This window comes from Ambystoma mexicanum, chromosome 2p (assembly GCF_040938575.1).
Source record: "Ambystoma mexicanum isolate Mex_15411 chromosome 2p, UKY_AmexF1_1, whole genome shotgun sequence".
In the NCBI taxonomy this organism is placed as follows: domain Eukaryota; kingdom Metazoa; phylum Chordata; class Amphibia; order Caudata; family Ambystomatidae; genus Ambystoma; species Ambystoma mexicanum.
The window spans coordinates 1217720718-1217741133 of NC_090923.1; the positions used below are offsets into that span (position 1 = coordinate 1217720718).

Sequence of the window (20416 nt, forward strand, 5' to 3'; positions counted from 1 at the left end):
GTGAGGGGCCTACTGCTATTGAAAGTCTCTGAGGGGCCTCGGGTGTAGGGCTAGTGAGCAGAGCAGGATTGGCCTCGGACCCCTAAGGAACAAAGTCCCCGGTACCAGCCTTTACAGGAACCAAAGTCCCCTTGGTCTAAAGCCCCGGTAACAGACCCTGCTTGTTATCGGCACGAACAACGGTGCAAGTTTCCTCAGAGACCTCAGGGATAACCGCGACAGACACCGAAGGATCCCTCTTGCCTCAGCTAACTCCTGCAAGAGTGTCGCCAGAATGGGGCGCCAAAGTAAAAAGAGCTGCTCTTACCCTCTTGGACCTGACGAAGCTCCTGAGGTGACTACTGAAAGATGGCCGTCCACCGCATCAGTCGATTCTTGGGAGACTTGTTCGAAAGTGTGTCACGGCGCACACAGGAATCCCAGTGGTGAAACGTGCCCAAACACAGTAAGCAAAGTGTGTGAGGGTCCGCCGTGGAGAACGACCTGTGACACCCGGTGCACACAGAGAACCCACCCTGCCTTTTCTCACGTAAACAGGAGGAAGCGAGGGAAAGAAGAGCAGGACGAAAAAAGTTACAGCAGGGATGCATGAGTAAAAGAAAAAGAAAAAAGACGAGGGATGCCTCTGGCATATGACCCGTCCGACACAGAGAAAGGGACTAAAGGGAAGGAGCGTGTGAGGTGGGGTATAGAATATGGCACCACTGTCTAAAATTCTTAAAGTGGAAGCGTGCTTGGGCTTCCTATGGGTACGGTTCTGTCATGCCCCTGCTCCATGGAATCTCCCAAAAGTATGGAGGGAAGGGGACGGGACTTGGGCATACTCTTTTACATGCTGCAGTCCATCGTGTGCAGAGGCGTTGCTAGGGGGACTGATGGGGCTACAGAACCGGGCCTTTTGGTTGTAGCCCCAGATAGAAGCTCAGGGGCGACAACCAAAAGGTTAGCTAGCCCCCAGTCCTGACAGCCCCGACATTACGTAGCCCCAGATCTTTTCCAGACCTAGCAACACCCCTAATCGTGTGTGTGGTTGATGCCGCGGGCGGGCTATGGCTGGTTACAATGTACTCCTTCACAGCAGAGGCGTTGCTGGGGGGGGGCTGAGGGGGCTATAGCCATGGGTCTTTTGGTTGTAGCCCCGGATAGAAGCTCAGGGGCAACAACCAAAAGGCTAGCTAGCTCCGTGTCCCGACAGCCCCGACATTACCGTAGCCCCGGATCTTTTCCAGACCTAGCAACACCCCTGATTGTGTGTGTGGTTGATGCCACGGGCGGGCTATGGCTGGTTACAATGTACTCCTTCACAGCATAGGCGTTGCTGGGGGGGGGGCTGAGGGGGCTATAGCCATGGGTCTTTTGGTTGTAGCCCCGGATAGAAGCTCAGGGGCAACAACCAAAAGGCTAGCTAGCTCTGTGTCCCAACAGTCCCGACATTAGCGTAGCACCGGATCTTTTCCAGACTTAGCAACATCCCTGCTTCACAGTGTTAATAATTACATTGAGGAGGCCGCAACACACGTGCATAGAGACCCTGGTCCATTCCCCATGACATGACACGTGTTCAATGGAGAACATATTTAAGACACAGACGAGTTTTACTGGCACTAGGAAGTGTATAGCTGAGTGTTTGATGTTGCCGCTCCTGTGCTGGGTGAGGAGTAAGGTATAGACCCTCTATCTCTGGCATATCCCGTCCTGATTTGGCTGGAAGCCGATCATCTCTATGAGGAATGATGTCCCCCCTCCTTCTCCTCCTTGTCAGCGTGTCAATAAGGCATACGTGTGGCATGGAAGCTTTTCATTGTTTGCCAGTGCTACTCGATAACACAGGTGTGTGTAATACCAAAGTTGGACAACTCACAGGTCCTGAGGATTCCCTGCTTGCACCTGAGGTGCTGTGTTTGCCTTTGTTTGGTGCCACTGGGTAGCATTATAGGAAGCCCCTGACTAAAAGGAATCCTGGCTGCTCCTTCAAAGGGTAGAGCCCCTCACAGTGACCTCAGTCCAGGGCCTGGAATTAGACTATGGCGTTCCCTCATATCTGAACTTGACTTTAGCTCCTCTGGGTATTATAGGCTGAGCTGCAGGGTTGCATGTGTGCGTGTTCTCTGAACCCTCCTCCACCATATAAACTCTCTAAGAGGCAGGGCACCTCGGACAGGTGTGACACTAAGAGATGGTCTCTGCGGGGGCTCAGTCAAATTCAGAAATCCCCAGTAACCTCCTCAATGAACCAGGCTCTGACCTGGGATGCAAAAGGTGAAAGGTTGTAAGAAATCACAAAGATGACGTGCCTAACTGGTATGAAACCAATAAGCAAGAAATACACCAGAATTGTGGAACCGAGTACAGATGGGACGACCTCTATTAGTATGCAGTTCCGGGAGCACATTTGAGAAACGAAGACTTTCTAAGGTCTTGATAAAGGAAGTCCTGGGGGATTTGCAAATCCAAAAGGTTCCAATAAGAGACTTTTGAAATCACCTGGCTCAAGATGTTATTTCAGGAACAGCAGTTCATCTCCTCCTCGCTATGCAGAGGAATAAAGACAGAAGCTATTTGCTGAAATCATTTGTGTGTGCATTCCCTTCAGCTTGTTTGGCGCTGCGGTGAGTTTGATAGGAAGAGTTCCAGATGTCCCTGTCTGTTTTGCTGCCATTTTTTGGTTTGAATTGTGTGCTAGATTACCGCTACTCCCGCCACCCTTGCTCCTGGACATTCATTCAAAATTAAAGTTAGAATACCAGCTACTCCCGCCACCCTTGCTCCTGAACATTCATTCACAATTAAAGTTAGAATACCAGCTACTCCCGCCACCCTTGCTCCTGGACAATCATTCACAATTAAAGTTAGAATACCAGCTACTCCCGCCACCCTTGCTCCTGAACATTAATTCACAATTAAAGTTAGAATACCAGCTACTCCCGCCACCCTTGCTCCTGGACAATCATTCACAATTGAAGTTAGAATACCAGCTACTCCCGCCACCCTTGCTCCTGGACAATCATTCACAATTAAAGTTAGAATACCAGCTACTCCCGCCATCCTTGCTCCTGAACATTCATTCACAATTAAAGTTAGAATACCAGCTACTCCCGCCACCCTTGCTCCTGGACAATCATTCACAATTAAAGTTAGAATACCAGCTACTCCTGCCACCCTTGCTCCTGAACATTCATTCACAATTAAAGTTAGAATACCAGCTACTCCTGCCACCTTTGCTCCTGAACATTCATTTACAATTAAAGTTAGAATACCGCTACTCCCACCACCCTTGCTCCTGGACATTCATTTACGAGTAAAGTTAGAATACCGCTACTCCCACCACCGTTGTTCCTGGCCCTTCATTCACAAGTTAGAATGCCAGCTACTCCCACCAACCTTGCCCCGGACCTCCATTAACAATTAAATTTAGAATGCCAGCTACTCCCACCACCTTGCTCCTGGACATTCATTTACAATTAAAGTTAGAATGCCAGCTACCCCCACCACTCTTGCTCCTGGACCTTCATTTACAATTAAAGTTAGAATACCAGCTACTCCCACCATCCCTGCCCTGGGTCACCATTTACAATTAAAGTTAGAGTATTACTAATCTCACCACCCTTGCTTCTGAGACTTCATTTACAGTTAAAGATACATTAGCAGCTACTCCCCCCACCATTGCTCCTAGACCCTCATTTACAATTAAAGGTAGCATACTAGCTACTCCTACCATCCTTGTTCCTGGACCTCCATTTACAATTTAAGTCAGAATACCAGCTATTCCTACCACCCTTGTTCCTGGACCTTCATTCACAATTACAGTTAGAATAGCAGTTACTCCAACCACTCTTGCTCCTGGACCTTCATTTACAATGAAAGTTAGAATACCAGCTACTCCCACCATCCTTGCCCCGGGCGTCCATTTATAATTAAAGTTAGAATACCGCGACACCCACCACCCTTGCTCCTGAGACTTCATTTACAGTTAAAGATACAATAGCAGCTACTCCCGCTACCATTTCTCCTGGACCCTCATTTACAATTAAAGGTAGCATACTAGCTACTCCTACCATCCTTGCTCCTGGACCTCCATTTACAATTTAAGTTAGAATACTAGCTACTCCTACCACTCTTGCTCCTGGACCTTCATTTACAATTAAAATTAGAATACCAGTTACTTCCACCACCCTTGCTCCTGGACCTCCATTTACAATTAAAGTTAGAATATCAGCTACTCCCACCACCTTTGCTCCTGGACCTTCATTTACAATTAAAGTTAGAATACCAGTTACTCCCACCACCCTTGCCCCTCGACCTCCATTTACAATTTAAGTTATAATACCAGCTACTCCTACCACCCTTGCTCCTGGACCTTCATTTACAATTAAAGTAAGAATACCAGTTACTCCCACCACCCTTGCTCCTGGACCTCCATTTACAATTAAAGTAAGAATACAAGTTACTCCCACCACCCTTGCTCCTGGACCCTGGATTTCACTCACTGTGGTCTTCTCCAGGCAGTGCAGCAGATGGTGATGCTGCTGTTGGAAGGTAGAGCGGTTCTTCACACATAGAGCATGTGCTTCTGTTCCCTGCTCCTGGGGGAGAAAGAAGACAAAATACAAGAGTGAGCACAACACCTCCCATCGAAGCACATCTAAGTAGCAATCAAAAGAGGTGAGATGCATTGCGAGTGCTGCAATGCCACCTACAGCATTTAAAAACAAGGCAAGGGGTGCCACTGTGCAGGCCGAAAGCCTTCAATTTGACTGATGCAGGGCATTAAGTAGACATAGCATGAATGAAGTGATGACATCTCTCATGAAAAAGCATACATGCCAACATGCCCCATTCCAGTTGGGAGATGCTAGTTCATCCCTGGTTTAATTAACATTCTGGGACGTTTAGTCCTGGATTTATAATGGAGAAATCTGGGACTACAAGTCATAGCATGCAAAAATAAATGCAGGATTGGACTAGTAGCTCCCAAATGGAATGGGTCATGAGAGTAGCGGAGGTGAGAGTAGGAGTGGTGTGGAGGTAGAAGCAGGTGTAGTGGGGAGAGGTGAGAGCAGTATGGATGTGGGAGGGGACAGTAATAGGAAGCAAAACTGGAGGGTGGTGGTAGAATATAAAGAGTGAGAGAGAGGAGGGGCCAGAGGAGGAAGGGCCAGGGAGAGAGAGGAGGGATGGAGAATGGAGTAGGAGGAAAGAAAGTAGGAGAAGGGAGGCGGAGTGACAGCGAGATAGAAGGAGAGGATGCATCAGAGCCTGAAGGACAGAGTGCAATCTGAGAGCCTGGACAGCAACCGGATATTACATCACCTTGGGGAGTCAGGGGTTAGGAGCCCTGAGGGAGAGATAAAGCATTTGCCTTTTGGCCATCATGTTGAGATATGTACCCTTTAGATAGCAGTGTTGCCAATCTATAGTGACTAGCTCGGGGTACAGGGGCGCCTGGGCTAGGGAGGGACTGTCCATTCCTAGACGAGAGAGAGGGACAGCCCTTCGAGCACTGATTTAAAATAATCTAAATGAAAACCCTTGAACTGTCTCTGCGAGTGGGTGTATTCTAGAGGCCATCTGAGACACTCCATTTTGGTGAAATGGAGGAGTTCATAAAGGATCCAGTCGGCTAAAATGGATTCCTCCCTGTGGAACCACATTACCAGGCTAGAAAGCCACCACCAGGCTCAGAATCTTGCGGACCCTTAAAGTTACCAAATACCACATACAGTAAGGGTATTAGCGTTTTGCAGTATTTACAGAGGAAGTACCGGAACACTCGTACTTACACCTTGTATCTATTCCCTCAATGCCTCAACATAGGTTCATCAACTTTGCTTTTTTTTAATTTTAATAATTTTTATTATTCAAGATACAGATATTGTTACATGTGTTAGCACATTGCAGACTTTGAGTAGATCTGGTAAACATCAAGAATGAACAGAGATAACCATTTTAAACCAAAGAGGATATAACCATATTGAAGATATAGAAAATTTGATGCATTAAATTGTACAAGTAAGGATTAGAAATTGTAGATAGTGCTGATGAAACCTGGATTAATATAATACATCTCTGCAATGAGTAACTGATATGGAAATATGAGTGGAGAGATGGGGAGACAAAACAGGGAAACAGACAGCTAACATACCAGATACAGAAGGGAGCGAGGTTGAAGGGGGGGAAGATGGGTATAACAGATTATTGCATATAACTGATTCTTCTATTACAGTGATAATTAAAAACAAGCATTTTTATATAAATATAATCATTCAATTAATAAAGTAAGCATGGGAGTGTTTCTTCAGGAGCCATGAGCGGTTGCATTGAAACAGTTGAGATAACATGTGAAATAGTGCCATTTAGCGTTGTATTTAGTGATTGTATTAAGATTTTTAGCCATGCACATTTCCAATTTGTGAGTTTGACATAAAGCATTCCACCATGCTCTGGTAGAGAGTGATTGAAAGTCTTTCCAGTTTGCTGTAATACATTTTAACGCAATACATATGAGTAGGTCATATAATCTAGTAGAGTCCGGTGGAATATGTGTTGTAATGGCTACGCTTCCTAAGAATATGCTTAAAGGGGAAAACGGAACATTTATAGAGAAGATGCGCTGAATACATTTCCAAATATCGAACCAAAATTTGACAATATATGAACATTCAAAGAACATATGCATATAAGTGGCAGGAGACAGGCCACATGACCAACATTTAGCGTCATGGTTCGGGTTAGTCTTCGCTAATTTAGCCGGAGTAATGAAAGCTCTATGTATAAAGAAATAGTAGTGTTGTGTAATGTTAGCTGAGACCGATACATGTTTGATTTTAGAAAACAGGCGGAGCCATATATGGTCCTCAAACTTATATCCTAAGTCAAATTCCCATTTGTGACGAATAGGACAAATATTAAATGTTGAGGTTAGCATATTATATATTTTTGAGGCTTTGACCTCACCTGTCATGGTTAGCAGTAGTAGTCTTAAGGCGTCTGGAGAAAGAATCTCATAGGAGAAATGATCTAGTGCATCAAGGCAGGAGTTGATTAACTTATTGTAAAACTGAAAGTCAGTGTTGGGTATGGTGAATAAGGTAGAGAGGTGTTGGAAGGAGAGAATTGAAGGACCGTCTATGATGTGTTGGATGAATCTAATTCCCTTTCCAATCCATGCTTTACGATTGAGGATCTTTTTATTGATGACAATATTCTTATTATGCCATAGTAAAGGGGATAGATATTTATTGGGGTTTTTGGTATGGGGGAAGAGAAAGGATTGTAGAGCTGAAACGGATGCTTTAATAGGTTCCGAATTATTCTTAGAAGAGTACTTAAAAATGTATATATGGTCAGTAATATCCAGTGGGTGAACTATATGTTTCTCTATTGTACACCATATAGGGATATCTGCAGATTCGGGGTCTGTGAACCATTGGCGAGATTGTTTTATGAGAAATGCAGAGTGGTATAGCTTAAAGTCAGGGAATTTAACACCACCCTTTTCATAAGGTGCTTTGAGTTTAGTTAGCGCTATTCTTCTGCTTTTTCCTATTCCCCAAAGAAAATTTAGTAGTATGGAATATATAGATTTGAAAAAGGAAAGGGGTAATGGAACGGAAAGAAGCTGAAGATAGTAAAGTACAATAGGGGACAGCATCATTTTGATAGTATCCAACCGCCCCCACCAGGAGAGGTACAGAGGGGACCATTTGGATGTAAGGTCTTTCAGGGTGTCCAATAGTGTTTTAGTATTGAGTTTGATGGTTTCTTGAATTGTAGGGGCAAAACGAAGTCCTAAATATTTGATGGATCCACTACACCATTTGAGGCCAAAAGGTTCAATGTCATGTTTAAGGCAATAGGGATTTAATGGCATAATTTCTGATTTTTGTCTGTTAAATTTATATCCTGATACATGACCAAATTGAGATAGAGTGTCTAAGAGGTTAGGTATATGGAATTTAGGGTTTTTGATTAGGATAAGAATATCGTCGGCGTAAGCAGCAATTTTGGTTGTTGAGGTGCCTACTTGAATCCCTGGGATATTTTTGTTTAATCTTATTGATTCCAGCAACGGTTCGAGTGAGAGAATATATAATAATGGTGAGAAGGGGCAACCTTGCCTTGTGCCTCTGAGTAAGGTGAAGAATGAAGAGGTTTGTCCATTTAAATATATAGCGGATTTGGGGGCTGAATATAGAAGTTTTACCAGTGAGATACATTTTTCACCAAATCCGTGCCAGCGTAGGGATTGGAACATGAAATTCCAATCTACACGGTCGAAAGCTTTTTCCGCGTCCAAAGCGATGGCAGCATATCCTTGTCCGTTTTTTTTGTCCTTGGCTACTAGGCTAATGGCATTCAGTAGGAGTCTAGCATTTGAGGATATATTTCGTCCTTTTACATAACCTGTTTGATCTGCTTTAATCAAGTTTGGGAGGGAAGATTCAATTCTATTAGCAAGTATTTTAGCAAATATTTTGCTTTCTATGTTGATAAGAGAAATGGGTCGATAGTTACTGGGGAGGGAAGGGTCTTTGTCAGGTTTAGGGAAAATGATAAGTAGAGCTTCTGAAAATGATCCCGAGGTGGATTTTTGCGATATAAAGTATGAAAAAAGTGTTTTGAGTTTAGGTGTTAATATTTGGGATAAATGGATGTAGAATTCAGTTGATAATCCATCTGGGCCGGTGCCTTGCCTTTGCCCAGGCTGTGGATGGCTTTAGTGATCTCTGAGGAGGAAATATCTCTATCAAAGTAAGAAAGGTCTGATCTAGGGTATGAAGTACGACTGATGTTTTTAAAAAAGGAATCAATTTCATTTTTTGGAATGGAACTTTCTGGAGTGTATAAATCAGCATAAAATTTTCTGAAGCATTCAAGTATTGTGTCAGGACGGTGATGAGATATACCTTGAGTGTCTTTGATATGTGATATTTGAACTCTTTCTTTTTTAGTTTTTAAATAAGAAGCCAGCATTTTGCCCGCTTTGTTTGAGGTTTGGTATATCTTTGTTTTATATTTGAGTATGGTTCCTGCTGCAAGATCTGTTATTTCTTTGTTAATTTCAAAACGTAGTTTTATTACTTGTCGTAAGTTTGTTGAGTTAGTGTCTGCATAATAGATTTGTTCTGCAAGGGTGAGTTTCGAGTAAAGGTCATCTAGATGTTTTTTCCTAAGTTTTTTGTTCCTACCGGAGAGGGCCATTATGTGACCTCTCATGGCGGCTTTGAATGCATCCCAATTATTGACAACCGAGGTATCATCATCAAGATTGTTGGCAAAGTATTGTTGAATGAAGGCTTGAACTGATTGATTAAACTGTGGATCATTTAGAAGGAAGGTTTTGAGTTTCCATCTAGTAGCGGTTTTGTTCGTCTCAGCAAGGCTGAAGGAAGTGATAACCGGTGCGTGATCTGAAATGATAATATTAGCGATTTTAGAGTCAATAATGGATCCAGATAGGGTTTTGGTTGCAAAAATATAATCCAATCGTGATAAGTGTGTTGTGTGGGGGTGAATGGAAGGTATAGTCTAGTTGTGTGGGGTGGGATAGTCTCCAGGTGTCAATTAATCCTGTTTCCGCTAGGCATTTAGTGAAAGATTTATGAGATTTATTTGGAATGAACATGCAGCTGGATTTTCGGTCTAAAAAAGGATCAAGGACCTGATTGACATCTCCGCACATTATTAGATTGATGAAGTTATTTTTGAGTATCATTTGTTTGATTGCAGTCCAGAAGGGGGGATCTGGTAGAGTGGGACCATAGATGTTAAGAATAGATACTTGTGTAGAGTCAATTAAAAGTTTTACCCAGACCCATCTGCCATTTGTATCTGCATCTTGATCAAGGATTTTGTAGGGTTGTTTTTTACTAATTAGTATAGCCACTCCATTTTTCTTGGAAATTGCCGGACTGGAAATAACCTCTTTAACCCAAAGAGATTTGAGTTTCATAGATTCTTTGTTAGATAGGTGAGTTTCTTGTAGGCATGCTACCGTTGGTTTAAATTTGTTTAAATGAGATATTACTTTGCATCTTTTAATAGGATTTTTACATCCTTTGATATTCCAGGTTATACACTTGAAGGTCATTTAATCAGATATATAATGATAAACAAGCAACCTATGGCTGTAATACGATAGTAGAACCAGATCTTTAGTAATGTTGTTAAAAACATATATACCCAGGCAGTGATACAAAGGGATGGAACATTGAGGGTCAGGAAGGGGAGAAAGGGGTCTGATCACATTTTGGGATAATTCAGGCAATGAAATACAAATGGATATAGAGATCAAACAGGACATAGGATAAGGATTCAGGAGAAAAGAGATATCGGGGATAGGTAACGCCAACTGGGTCGCCAAAAAGGAAAAGAGTGACCAACAGTAGTAGAGGGACACCTGAACGGTACCCACCCCATATTGTTAGAGTAATTGGGTTATAACTGCATTAGGTAATTGCTAGTATATTCATACAGTATAATCAAACACATTTATAAAGAATTGAAAACAAGACCTCAGGTAGTAGTTGATGTTGAGGTACTCGGCGGATTGGAGGTGTCCATGCCATCACATTTTAAGGATTGTATGAAAGATCTCAAATCAGCTGGATCATCGAATATAGCTGTGCGACCTTCATGTGTTATCTTAAAGGAGCATGGATGGTATAGGCCATATCGGATATTTAGTTGTTTTAGAGCTGGGCGGAAGGATAGAAAAACCTTTCTTCTCTGAGCTGTGCTTCTGGCCACATCCTGCGAAATATATATCTTGCTACCATGCCAGATGAGAGATTTACGTTCCCTTGCTGTTGAAACAATGAGTTGTAATTGCGAATATTCCAATAGGTAGAGTATCAGTGTTCTAGGCAGCTGACGAGATGTGGAGGAAACTGAGGGTTGACCTATTCTGTGAGCACGTTGTATGTTGAGTTTTGTGTCCACGGGCAGATGTAGAATAGCTGGCAGGAATTTTTGTAGGAAGATAATAGGGTCGGATCCCTCAGCTTCTTCAGTTAAACCTGAAATGCGTAGATTATTGCGCCTGCTGCGATTTTCCAAGTCTTCGTTATGCCTTTGGAGGTCTTTAATAGATTTTTCTAACTGTGCTACTTTAGGGGATATATCTTCGAGAACACCAACTCTTTTCTCCACTTCGTCCACTCTGTTATTAACACCCATCCACCTTTCGTCTAGTTGCTGCAACTTAGTGTTGGTATTTTCAATGAAAGGTTTAAGTGCCCTAATTTCCGCTAGGATGGCTTCAATGGCAGGATCAGAAATTCCTAGTTGGGTTGGTGATTCACTTTTGGGTCTTTTCAGATTTGTTGTGGGGGAGGTGGTGTCTTTAGCAGAGGATGCATTTTTTTGGTTAGCTTTATTTGCTGCCATAATTGGAAATAGTAAAGTGAACCTTCTAATTAGAGCATTGACTGCTGCGAAGAATTGTAGATGAGTTTGAATATGTCAGCTCAGTGGATAGTTTGCAATCCTTTGTGTTACTTTCTTATTATTAAAGGATAGATGGGTTTGTTGATTTGATGGCGTTGAGCAAGTCCTCTTTATAAGTATGATCTATGACGGCCTATAGTATACAATTATTACCTCCATATTGTTTGTACTATGTTACTCTTATATAAAGAGACCAGAATGGAAACACAGAAGAACAATAAGGCGTATACTACAGAACTTTACACTTTTGAAAAAGGCTTGCCAGTATAGATGGTAAAATAACAGAGTCCAAAAGCAATTCTTTAGTGCAATAACTAGTATGAAGAGGAGTGTAGTCTACCTGTATAGTTATGAGGGTGAGGAGATTGGGGGTTGGGGTACGATAATGAAGACCTTGGCGCTTACAGTTCAGGGTTTTTGAGGTGATTTTGGCAGAATATAGAGATTACTGTTGTGATAGTTTACAGACTGTACACCTCCACTTATTTCCTTCTCCCCTTTTTACATTCCCTTTCTCCTCCTCTCCTCACCTTTTTATTTCTTTTTAATTAGTTCCTCCTTTTTAATGTCCGTCTGTCCTCAGCAATCCTTGGTTAGCTTTAAAGTTTCTTTAAACATTTTTTTTTTTTTTTTTTTTGCCCACCAGGTGGCAGCGTCTTCTTAGGCACCCGTGATGTTAGGCCCAGTCCTGCGCGTCACGTGAAGCGCGACGCCGAGCTTCTCCTCATGTGGGGCGGCGTACCTCCCACGCTGTCACGGAGTCTTCGTTTGGTGTGCGGTGCGGCTGGCAGAGCGGCTCTTACTGCTGTACGGAGCGGCGAAAATCACCCGGTTCAGTATCCAGCCACGTCGCGGGATGTAACGCTGAAGGAAAGGTAAGTTTATTTCTGTAAATGTATACCTAATGCTTTGTTAGAGTATTTATGAGGCGGAGTAGCGCAGTCAGGCGGCCATCTTCCACGGCGCTTAGCCACGCCCCCCTCTCATCAACTTTTCTAATGACATGGTCCAATCACTACGGCATCCTATTAGACTTCCACACAGAGCATTTATAAGCTGAGCAAAGAAAAATGCAAGCTCAATGCGGAGGCTATGCCACACATGATCCCCACCTTAGGGTCTATCTAGGGCTTAGACTCGGCGGATTAAAGTTCTGATCCTTCTTGGGCTCGAACAAATGACCACGGTAACCGGCGGGGACAATCAAAGATATTGCACCATTGAAAAGTGTTCGACCCAAGACTAACAACCAATTTTTAAGAGCCTGCTTACACAACGAATCACTCATGGCAAAAATGTTGTGTGGATGGTGTACTTATTACTGGTCAAAAGATAAAATAAACCCAAAGAAACATATTTCCAATTACATAAATGTGATCAATACAGCCAAACATGTTTGTCACTAATTGCATTTTTTTTCAAGACCTAATATTTCCAACCAACTTGTTAGAAATTAAAACGGTACTAAGGAAAGTCCCACCTCCGTTACCTTCAGGAGAGCCATGCAATTGCAGAGCAGACTTCTTTTTTTCTCTGAGGGAGAGAAAATTAGGAAAAAACATTTTTATCTGAGGTTTCCGTGCGGGATCCAGATTCAATTTGCAGTTTGGAAAGTGATCACATTGGTTTTAAGAAACGTTAGCCTTCCAGTAGTCTTCTTGATCGAGAGGTCCACACTCTCGGGCTCAGCAAAGCATCCATGCTCAGACTATCGCTAAAGTAGGAGACGCCTTTTTATCATTGATCTGCGTTCAATGAATGATAAATCTATGTCCATACTACCACAGTCCATGTTGATCTGAAGAAAGCAGTGGTTTATATCGGGGTGGAAAGCCTGCGATCCAAATGTTCGAGGGAGAAAAGACTGAAGATAATTTTTCCGAAATAATCTTTGGCTTTTATCCCCTGAACATGTACAACATGGTCCCGCCCCCAACCACACCCCCACCACACCCGCACACCCTTACTTACCTTGTGTCCCTGCGACGCCTGTTCCCTTTCACTTCCGTGATCGTGAACCGGCACTGCATGGGTCCTTTTTTTTTTTGGGATGGCTGCCTGGGACACCCCTTCAATCCCCGCTCACAATATAGTAAGCAAGGTTGCAGAGGACACCGCTGCAGCCCCCGCAGCCCTTTTTTTTGTTTTTGTTTTTTTAAAGGCTTTAGGGATGGCTGCAGAGGAGACACCCCCACAACCCACGCTCACAATATAGTGAGCAAGGGTGCAGGGGACACCCCTGCAGCCCTCAGCACTGAATCTGTGATTTGGTCGAACCTTTTGGCCGCTCAGAACTTTCGAAGGGCCGAAATTCGGCCAAATCACGCATTCAGGCTTTTAAGCTTGGTCATTTTGGCCAGTTCCAATCCTCATGGGGCAGCTGCATACCCAGGAGGGTGCAGTTAGGCCTGTCAGCAGCATTCAACACAATCCTTTATGCAATCCACTTGAAGCACCTCCATAAGGTGGTGGGGAGGCTTAAAACTGTCAGCAGCATTGAACACAATCCTTTATGCAAATCGCTTGAGCAGCTTTCTAAATTGGAGGGAGGGTGCAGACCTGTTGGCAGATTTCAACACAGTCCTTTATGCAATCCTCTTGGGGTAGCTGTATAAGATGGATCGAGCGCTTAGAACAGTCAGTAGCGTTGAGCATAGTCCTTAAAGCAATCCTTATGGGGCATCTGCATACCCTGCAGAGTGCACTTAGACATGTCAGCAGTATTCAGCGCAGTCCTTTTATGCAATCCACTTGAAGCAGCTCCATAAGGTGGAGGGGAAGCTTAAATCTGTCAGCCGCATTCAACAAAATCATATATGCAATCTGCTTGAGCAGCTGTATAAGCTGGAGCGGGGGGCTTAGATCATCCGCAGCATTGAACACAATCCTTTATGCAATCCGCTTCAGCAGCTGTATAAGCTAGAAGGAGGGCGTAGACCTGTCAGCAGATTTCAGCACAGTGCTTTATGCAATCCTCTTCAGGCAGCGGCATAAGGTGTATGGGGGCGGGGTGCCTAGACCTGTCAGAAGCATTCAACACAATCCTTTATGCAATCCGCTTCAACAGCTGTATAAGCTGGAAGGAGGACGTAGACCTGTCAGCAGGTTTCAGCACAGTGCGTTATGCAATCCTCTTCAGGCGGCGGCATAAGGTGTATGGGGGGGTGCTTAGACCTGTCAGAAGCATTCAACACAATCCTTTATGCAATCCTCTTGACCAGCTGTATAAACTGGAGGCAGGGCGTAGACCTGTCAGCAGATTTCAATACAGTTCTTTATGCAATCCTCTTGGGGTAGCTGTATAAGATGGATCGATCATACCCTGCAGAGTGAACTTAGACCTTTCAGCAGTATACAGCACAGACCTTTATGGAATCCTCTTGAGGCAGCTGCGTGAGGTGGGGGGTGGGAGGTGGGGGTGGTTAGACCGGTTAGCAGTTTTGAGTACAGTCCTTTATGCTATCCTCTTGCGGCAGCTGTGCATAAGGTGGAGTGGGGGGGTGCTTAAACCTGTCAGCAGATTTCAACACAGTCCTTTATGCAATCCTCTTGCAGCAGCTGCATAACGTGGAGGGAGGGCTTGTCGTTGAACTTGTTTTGTGTCTTTCTGTCCAACAGGCGTGTCTTTCTGTCCAACAGGCAAAAGGTGGTGGCCATCCAGCCAAATTAGTGGAAAGCAACCCCCATTTCATGTGAACTTGTACTAGACTCTGCTTTGGACCCCCTGCTCTATGCAACCCCTGGCAATAACTGTTTTACATCTGTGGAAAGTTCCGCCAGGTCTCATTCACATGGGTATCCCAGGAGCTGGTGTCCATTGCTGCACGGGGTACTGCACACCTCTAGCTAGGCACAAAGAGGCTTACATGCAGCATGCCACCAATGGAGATCTGCATGGCCTGCACACCCCTGGCTCCCCATTCTGGTGGTGGCCCCGTAAACAGTGCATGGGTTCTGTATGATCGCCATCACTTGGATCATGACTCGTTGATGAAGTCACAGGCTAACCAGCTGGTGAATGCATGTATCATTCCACTGAAGGTTGCTCAGCTGAACCGTAAACTTCTTCACCTTGTCTCTCACAGTAGCTGCTATTAATGGAAATCCCAGCTCGTGCACTGCAATGACACACACCTGGCTGCACCTGGGAAACGTATCAATAGGTTCTGGGGAGTCAGGCTCCCAATACACCGCGTCAGCCAAACTCTACGAGCCCGCTGTTGGTTGCCGGCCACCACAAGAGTGGAAGCTCTTGTCTATGGATCGCGCAGTCTTCGACCACTCTTGGCTACAATTTCTGGATGAGAAGTTCTCGCGTTGTTTTGTCTGTCCGCCTCTCTGTGTGGCTCAGCAAAGACGTTGATCACTCCACGATCCACGTATGTGAAAGTCTGGGGTCACGCTTTCTCATACTTAGCAGCTCCCCGTAGGAAAAAAAAACACCTGACAGAAATCTGGAACTCGGGTAATCCTTTCAAAATTTCGAATTAAACTAAAAACGAAAGTACTTGGATCCGTGTGAAAAGGATGCTACTGGTCATTTCAAGCTTTGGAAGTGCTAATTTGCCCCCATGGCCGTGAAGGAGGGCAGTACAAAAAACGAACATTGCACCATGTCTGCACAACCCAGCCCTCTGAAGGGAGTGCAAGGTAATAACAGTGGACCCATATGCAGGCAGAGGGGTACCATGACCTGTGTGACAATCGCCCCATGCTTTTTCACCCACCCAGGTAGTACGCAAGACATTGGGTAGGTGTTGGCAATAAAAGGCTGTGGGATTTTATTGCACAGTTATGGTCATAACAAAACATAATCATAATGACAGTGACCATAATATGTAGTACTTTTGGGCATCGGGTCCCGAGGTTACCCCCTCTGGCCCGTGCCGCCATTCTTGTCCCCACGACAGTGTGGTCACTGTACAGTGACCTGGCTTCTTTCTCCTTCTTCTCGTCCTTTTTCTTAGGGTGGGAGGGTTCTGGGAAAAAGAAGAGACTCTGAGTGCACAGAGTACTCTTTGGTTTGGGTCTCTGTGCAGGGACCACAAACTGTTTCTGTTTTCAGCTGCCACGGTGCTCCTTATGTAGGACCCAGGGGCTGTCTCCCGGGTCCTTCTGTGTGGGGAGGGGGCTGTGGTGCCAGCCCCCTGGCCGGCTGATGCAGACAATAAATTGCACCTTATGGTGCCTGACAACTGCCTCCCACCTACATCCTGTTTTGCGGGTCCTGGTGCTTGCATCCCTGTGGGAGGAAGGGCAAGGTGCTGATTAACACCTTGCCTCTCCCGCTGTGTTTCCTGGTTTGGCGACAGCGCGTCGCCTTTGTAGTTTGTTAGGGGATAGCGGGAGCACCTGCCCATTTGTTAGGCTGCTTCTCCCCCTCTCCCCTACCTGGCTGCCATGGGGCACAGATTACCAGGCCTTGCCTGGTGCCTGCGGCGTTGCCCATATGCAGTGGCATTCACAACTCCCCAGCAAACAAATGAATAAAAACACAGATGCTTCTGGCTCACCAATGCATTTTAACCCATCTAGAAATTCCTGGGATGGACTCCTTCCTCTCACTCTTTCACTGGCACCTTTTAGTCAATCCCCGGTAGGAGTACACGGACACTTCTAGGCCCAAAGAGTGAACTCGCGTAGTTTAACCCCGGTAGGAACCTGCTGCATGGCTGCAGATAGCCAGAGGACAGTTTATCTTCTGCACCATCTTCGAGGGTCAAGTAAACAAGCGTCCTGGGGCTGAAGCACGCGTTCCCAGTACACGGACACTTGTAGGCCCAAAGAGTGAACTTGCGTAGTTTAACCCTGGTAGGAACCTGCTGCATGGCTGCAGATAGCCAGAGGACAGTTTATCTTCTGCACCATCTTCGAGGGTCAAGTAAACAAGCGTCCTGTGGCTGAAGCACGCGTTCCCAGTACACGGACACTTGTAGGCCTAAACAGTGGGCTCGAGTAGTTTAACCCCGGTAGGAACCTGCTGCATGGCTGCAGATAACCAGAGGACAGTTTATCTTGTGCGCCATCTTCCAGGGTCAAGTAAACAAGCGTCCTGGGGCTGAAGCACGCGTTCCCAGTACACGGACACTTGTAGGCCTAAACAGTGGGCTCGAGTAGTTTAACCCTGGTAGGAACCTGCTGCATAGCTACAGATAGCCAGAGGACAGTTTCTCTTCTGCGCCATCTTCCAGGGTCAAGTAAACAAGCGTCCTGGGGCTGAAGCACGCGTTCCCAGTACACGGACACTTCTAGGCCCAAAGAGTGAACTCGCGTAGTTTAACCCCGGTAGGAACCTGCTGCATAGCTACAGATAGCCAGAGGACAGTTTCTCTTCTGCACCATCTTCGAGGGTCAAGTAAACAAGTGTCCTGGGGCTGAAGCACGCGTTCCCAGTACACGGACACTTGTAGGCCTAAACAGTGGGCTCGAGTAGTTTAACCCCGGTAGGAACCTGCTGCATGGCTGCAGATAGCCAGAGGACAGTTTATCTTCTGCGCCATCTTCCAGGGTCCAGAGGCATAGTCAGGATTGTCTAACAAGTGGGGCCTGGAGCTAATGTAGTTGGGCCCTCCGCAGTGACATTAACACCTGTAAATGCACACACAGCACTTTGTAGTGGACATTTACACATTTTGGGTGGGCCTTGCCCTCTCCGGCCCTAGCCTGTCTACGCCTCTGCTACGGTCAAGTACAGAAGCGTCCTGGGGCCGAAGCACGCGTTCCCAATACTGGTACCTTTAAATCAATCCCCGGTAGGATTACACAGACACTTCTAGGCCCAAAGGGTGAACTTGCGTGGTTTAGCCCCAGTAGGAACCTGCTGCATGGCTGCAGATAGCCAGAGGACGACTTATCTTCTGCGCATCTGCCAGGGCCCAGAGACATAGCCAGAATTGTCTAACAAGTGGGGCCTGGAGCTAATGTAGTTGGGACCACCGCAGTGACATTAACATCTGTAAATGCCCACACAGCGCTTCTTTATTTATTTTTAAATGTTTTTATTAGCATTTATAACAAACATAGCAGCAAGTAGCATGTTACATCAGTAGTATTCTTCGCACACAGTGCTGCATACAAACATAAACATACAACGTTTTAACAACAAGTCTTCACATATTGTTCCTCGGGGTAGTGTTTACTGCGAGCACGTCGGCAAGACATCTATGGTGTGTTGAATGTCACTCGTGTTGGGGGGCCGGTTGGGCCAGCTGACCAACACCCCAATAACCATGTTGTTACTGTGGGCTACCCAGTACCCAATCATAGCCTCTTGTCTTCACAGGGTTTATCGTCTGGTGAGTAACATTTCCCAGATCTGCGCCTTCCAGGCTTCATATGCTGGGCCTGCCCCACCCCCAGCTTTGGAGACCCCCTCACCCCACACTCTAGTCTCTGCACTGGTCCAGTGCTCCAATTCACTGTAGGGTGGGCTTTTCATACCGTCACAGCGCTTCTTAGTCGGCTTTTACACATTTGGGGTGGGCCTGGCTCTCTCAGGCCCTAGCCTGTCTACGCCTCGGCTGCGGTGAAGCGTCCTAGGGATGAAGGACACGTCCCGGATTTTGGGGATCTGGACATTGGTCTAAAAACATTGGCTCCTATTGGCTTAGGCCCTTTGCCTTGATTTGGTCTACACCTCCATCCTGACACTGTTGCCTGAGAACGTCCCTTTTTGGGTGAACCCAACTCCTGCAGAGATTCCTCCAACCGTTCCCTGCAGAGAAAAGAGCAAAGGTGCTGAACTTATCCCTGTGTGTTGAGTGTTGTGTTGCAGCCACCTCGTGACCGCACCTGAACCAGAATGTTACGTAGCCACCTCGTGACTGCACCTGAACCAGAATGTTACGTAGCCACCTCATGACCGCACCTGAACCAGAATATTGCGCAGCCACCTCGTGACCGCACCTGAACCAGAATGTTACGTAGCCACCTCGTGACTGCACCTGAACCAGAATGTTACATAGCCACCTCGTGACTGTGCCGTAACCAGAATGTGACGCATATGAATCCATACGCTAAAAGGGCTAAGAGGCAGCCACCTCGTTACTGCACCTGAACCAGAATGTTACCTAGCCACCTTGTGACTGCGCCGTAACCAGAATGTTACGTAGCCACCTTGTGACTGCGCCGTAACCAGAATGTAACATAGCCACCTCTTGGCTGCACCTGAACCAGAATATTGCGCAGCCACCTCGTGACTGCACCTGAACCAGAATGTTATGTAGCCACCTCGTGACTGCACCTGAACCAGAATGTTACGTAGCCACCTCGTGACTACACCTGAACCAGAATGTAACGTAGCCACCTCGTGACTGCACCGTAACCAGAATGTTACGCATATGAATCCATACGCTAAAAGGGCAAACCAAGGTATTACACAAAGAACCGATTACATGTAATATAATGCTGTGTCTTAGGCATGATCGCTGGTACTTATTATTATGTAATAACTAATGCGCTTTTGTAAAGTGTCACGTGGGCTTTGTTTACAAATTGAAAACTACAAACTATATGGTTTCTTGCCTGCACAAATGTGCTCCATATCGGTATCTATTTAGCAATCTATGGATACCATTAACCAATACCAATGTTATTCAAGGAAAACTAGCATAGTGCATGCAGAGCAACATAGCTTATGTGAACCACGGGCATGCATTTGACATGTTCATGCACACACCATTCTATTTAGTACACTCATCAGTATGGTTCGGTTCATCCAATATTCTTCAAGTGCCAGGCAATGGCATTTTGGCCTGCTCGCCCTCAAAGCTGGGCATTACAGTGTTACTCTTCTAGAACGTGGTATTTCTGGATGACTCTGTCACAATCTATTATGCACAGAGCGGAGCAGATCTCAGGGGGTAACTGACTGCCTGGCAAAGGATTTCGAGGAGAGAGAGGACATTTCCGCAACCTCTGTGGTGTGGCACCGCAGGGAGGCGGCTTATTCCCAAAGCCCTTCCAAGGC

The 20416-nt window shown here is 45.5% G+C and overlaps 1 protein-coding gene across 2 annotated transcripts in view; it reads right to left on the reverse strand.

Moving 5' to 3' along the window:
- KCND1 (potassium voltage-gated channel subfamily D member 1) overlaps positions 1–20416 on the reverse strand; it is a 1089685-nt gene that overhangs the window by 185776 nt on the left and 883493 nt on the right. For both annotated transcript variants that reach the window (XM_069645487.1, XM_069645488.1), the window contains exon 5: positions 4488–4583. In XM_069645487.1, coding sequence (XP_069501588.1) covers positions 4488–4583 — 96 coding nt within the window. The remainder of the gene's footprint in view (positions 1–4487; positions 4584–20416) is intronic.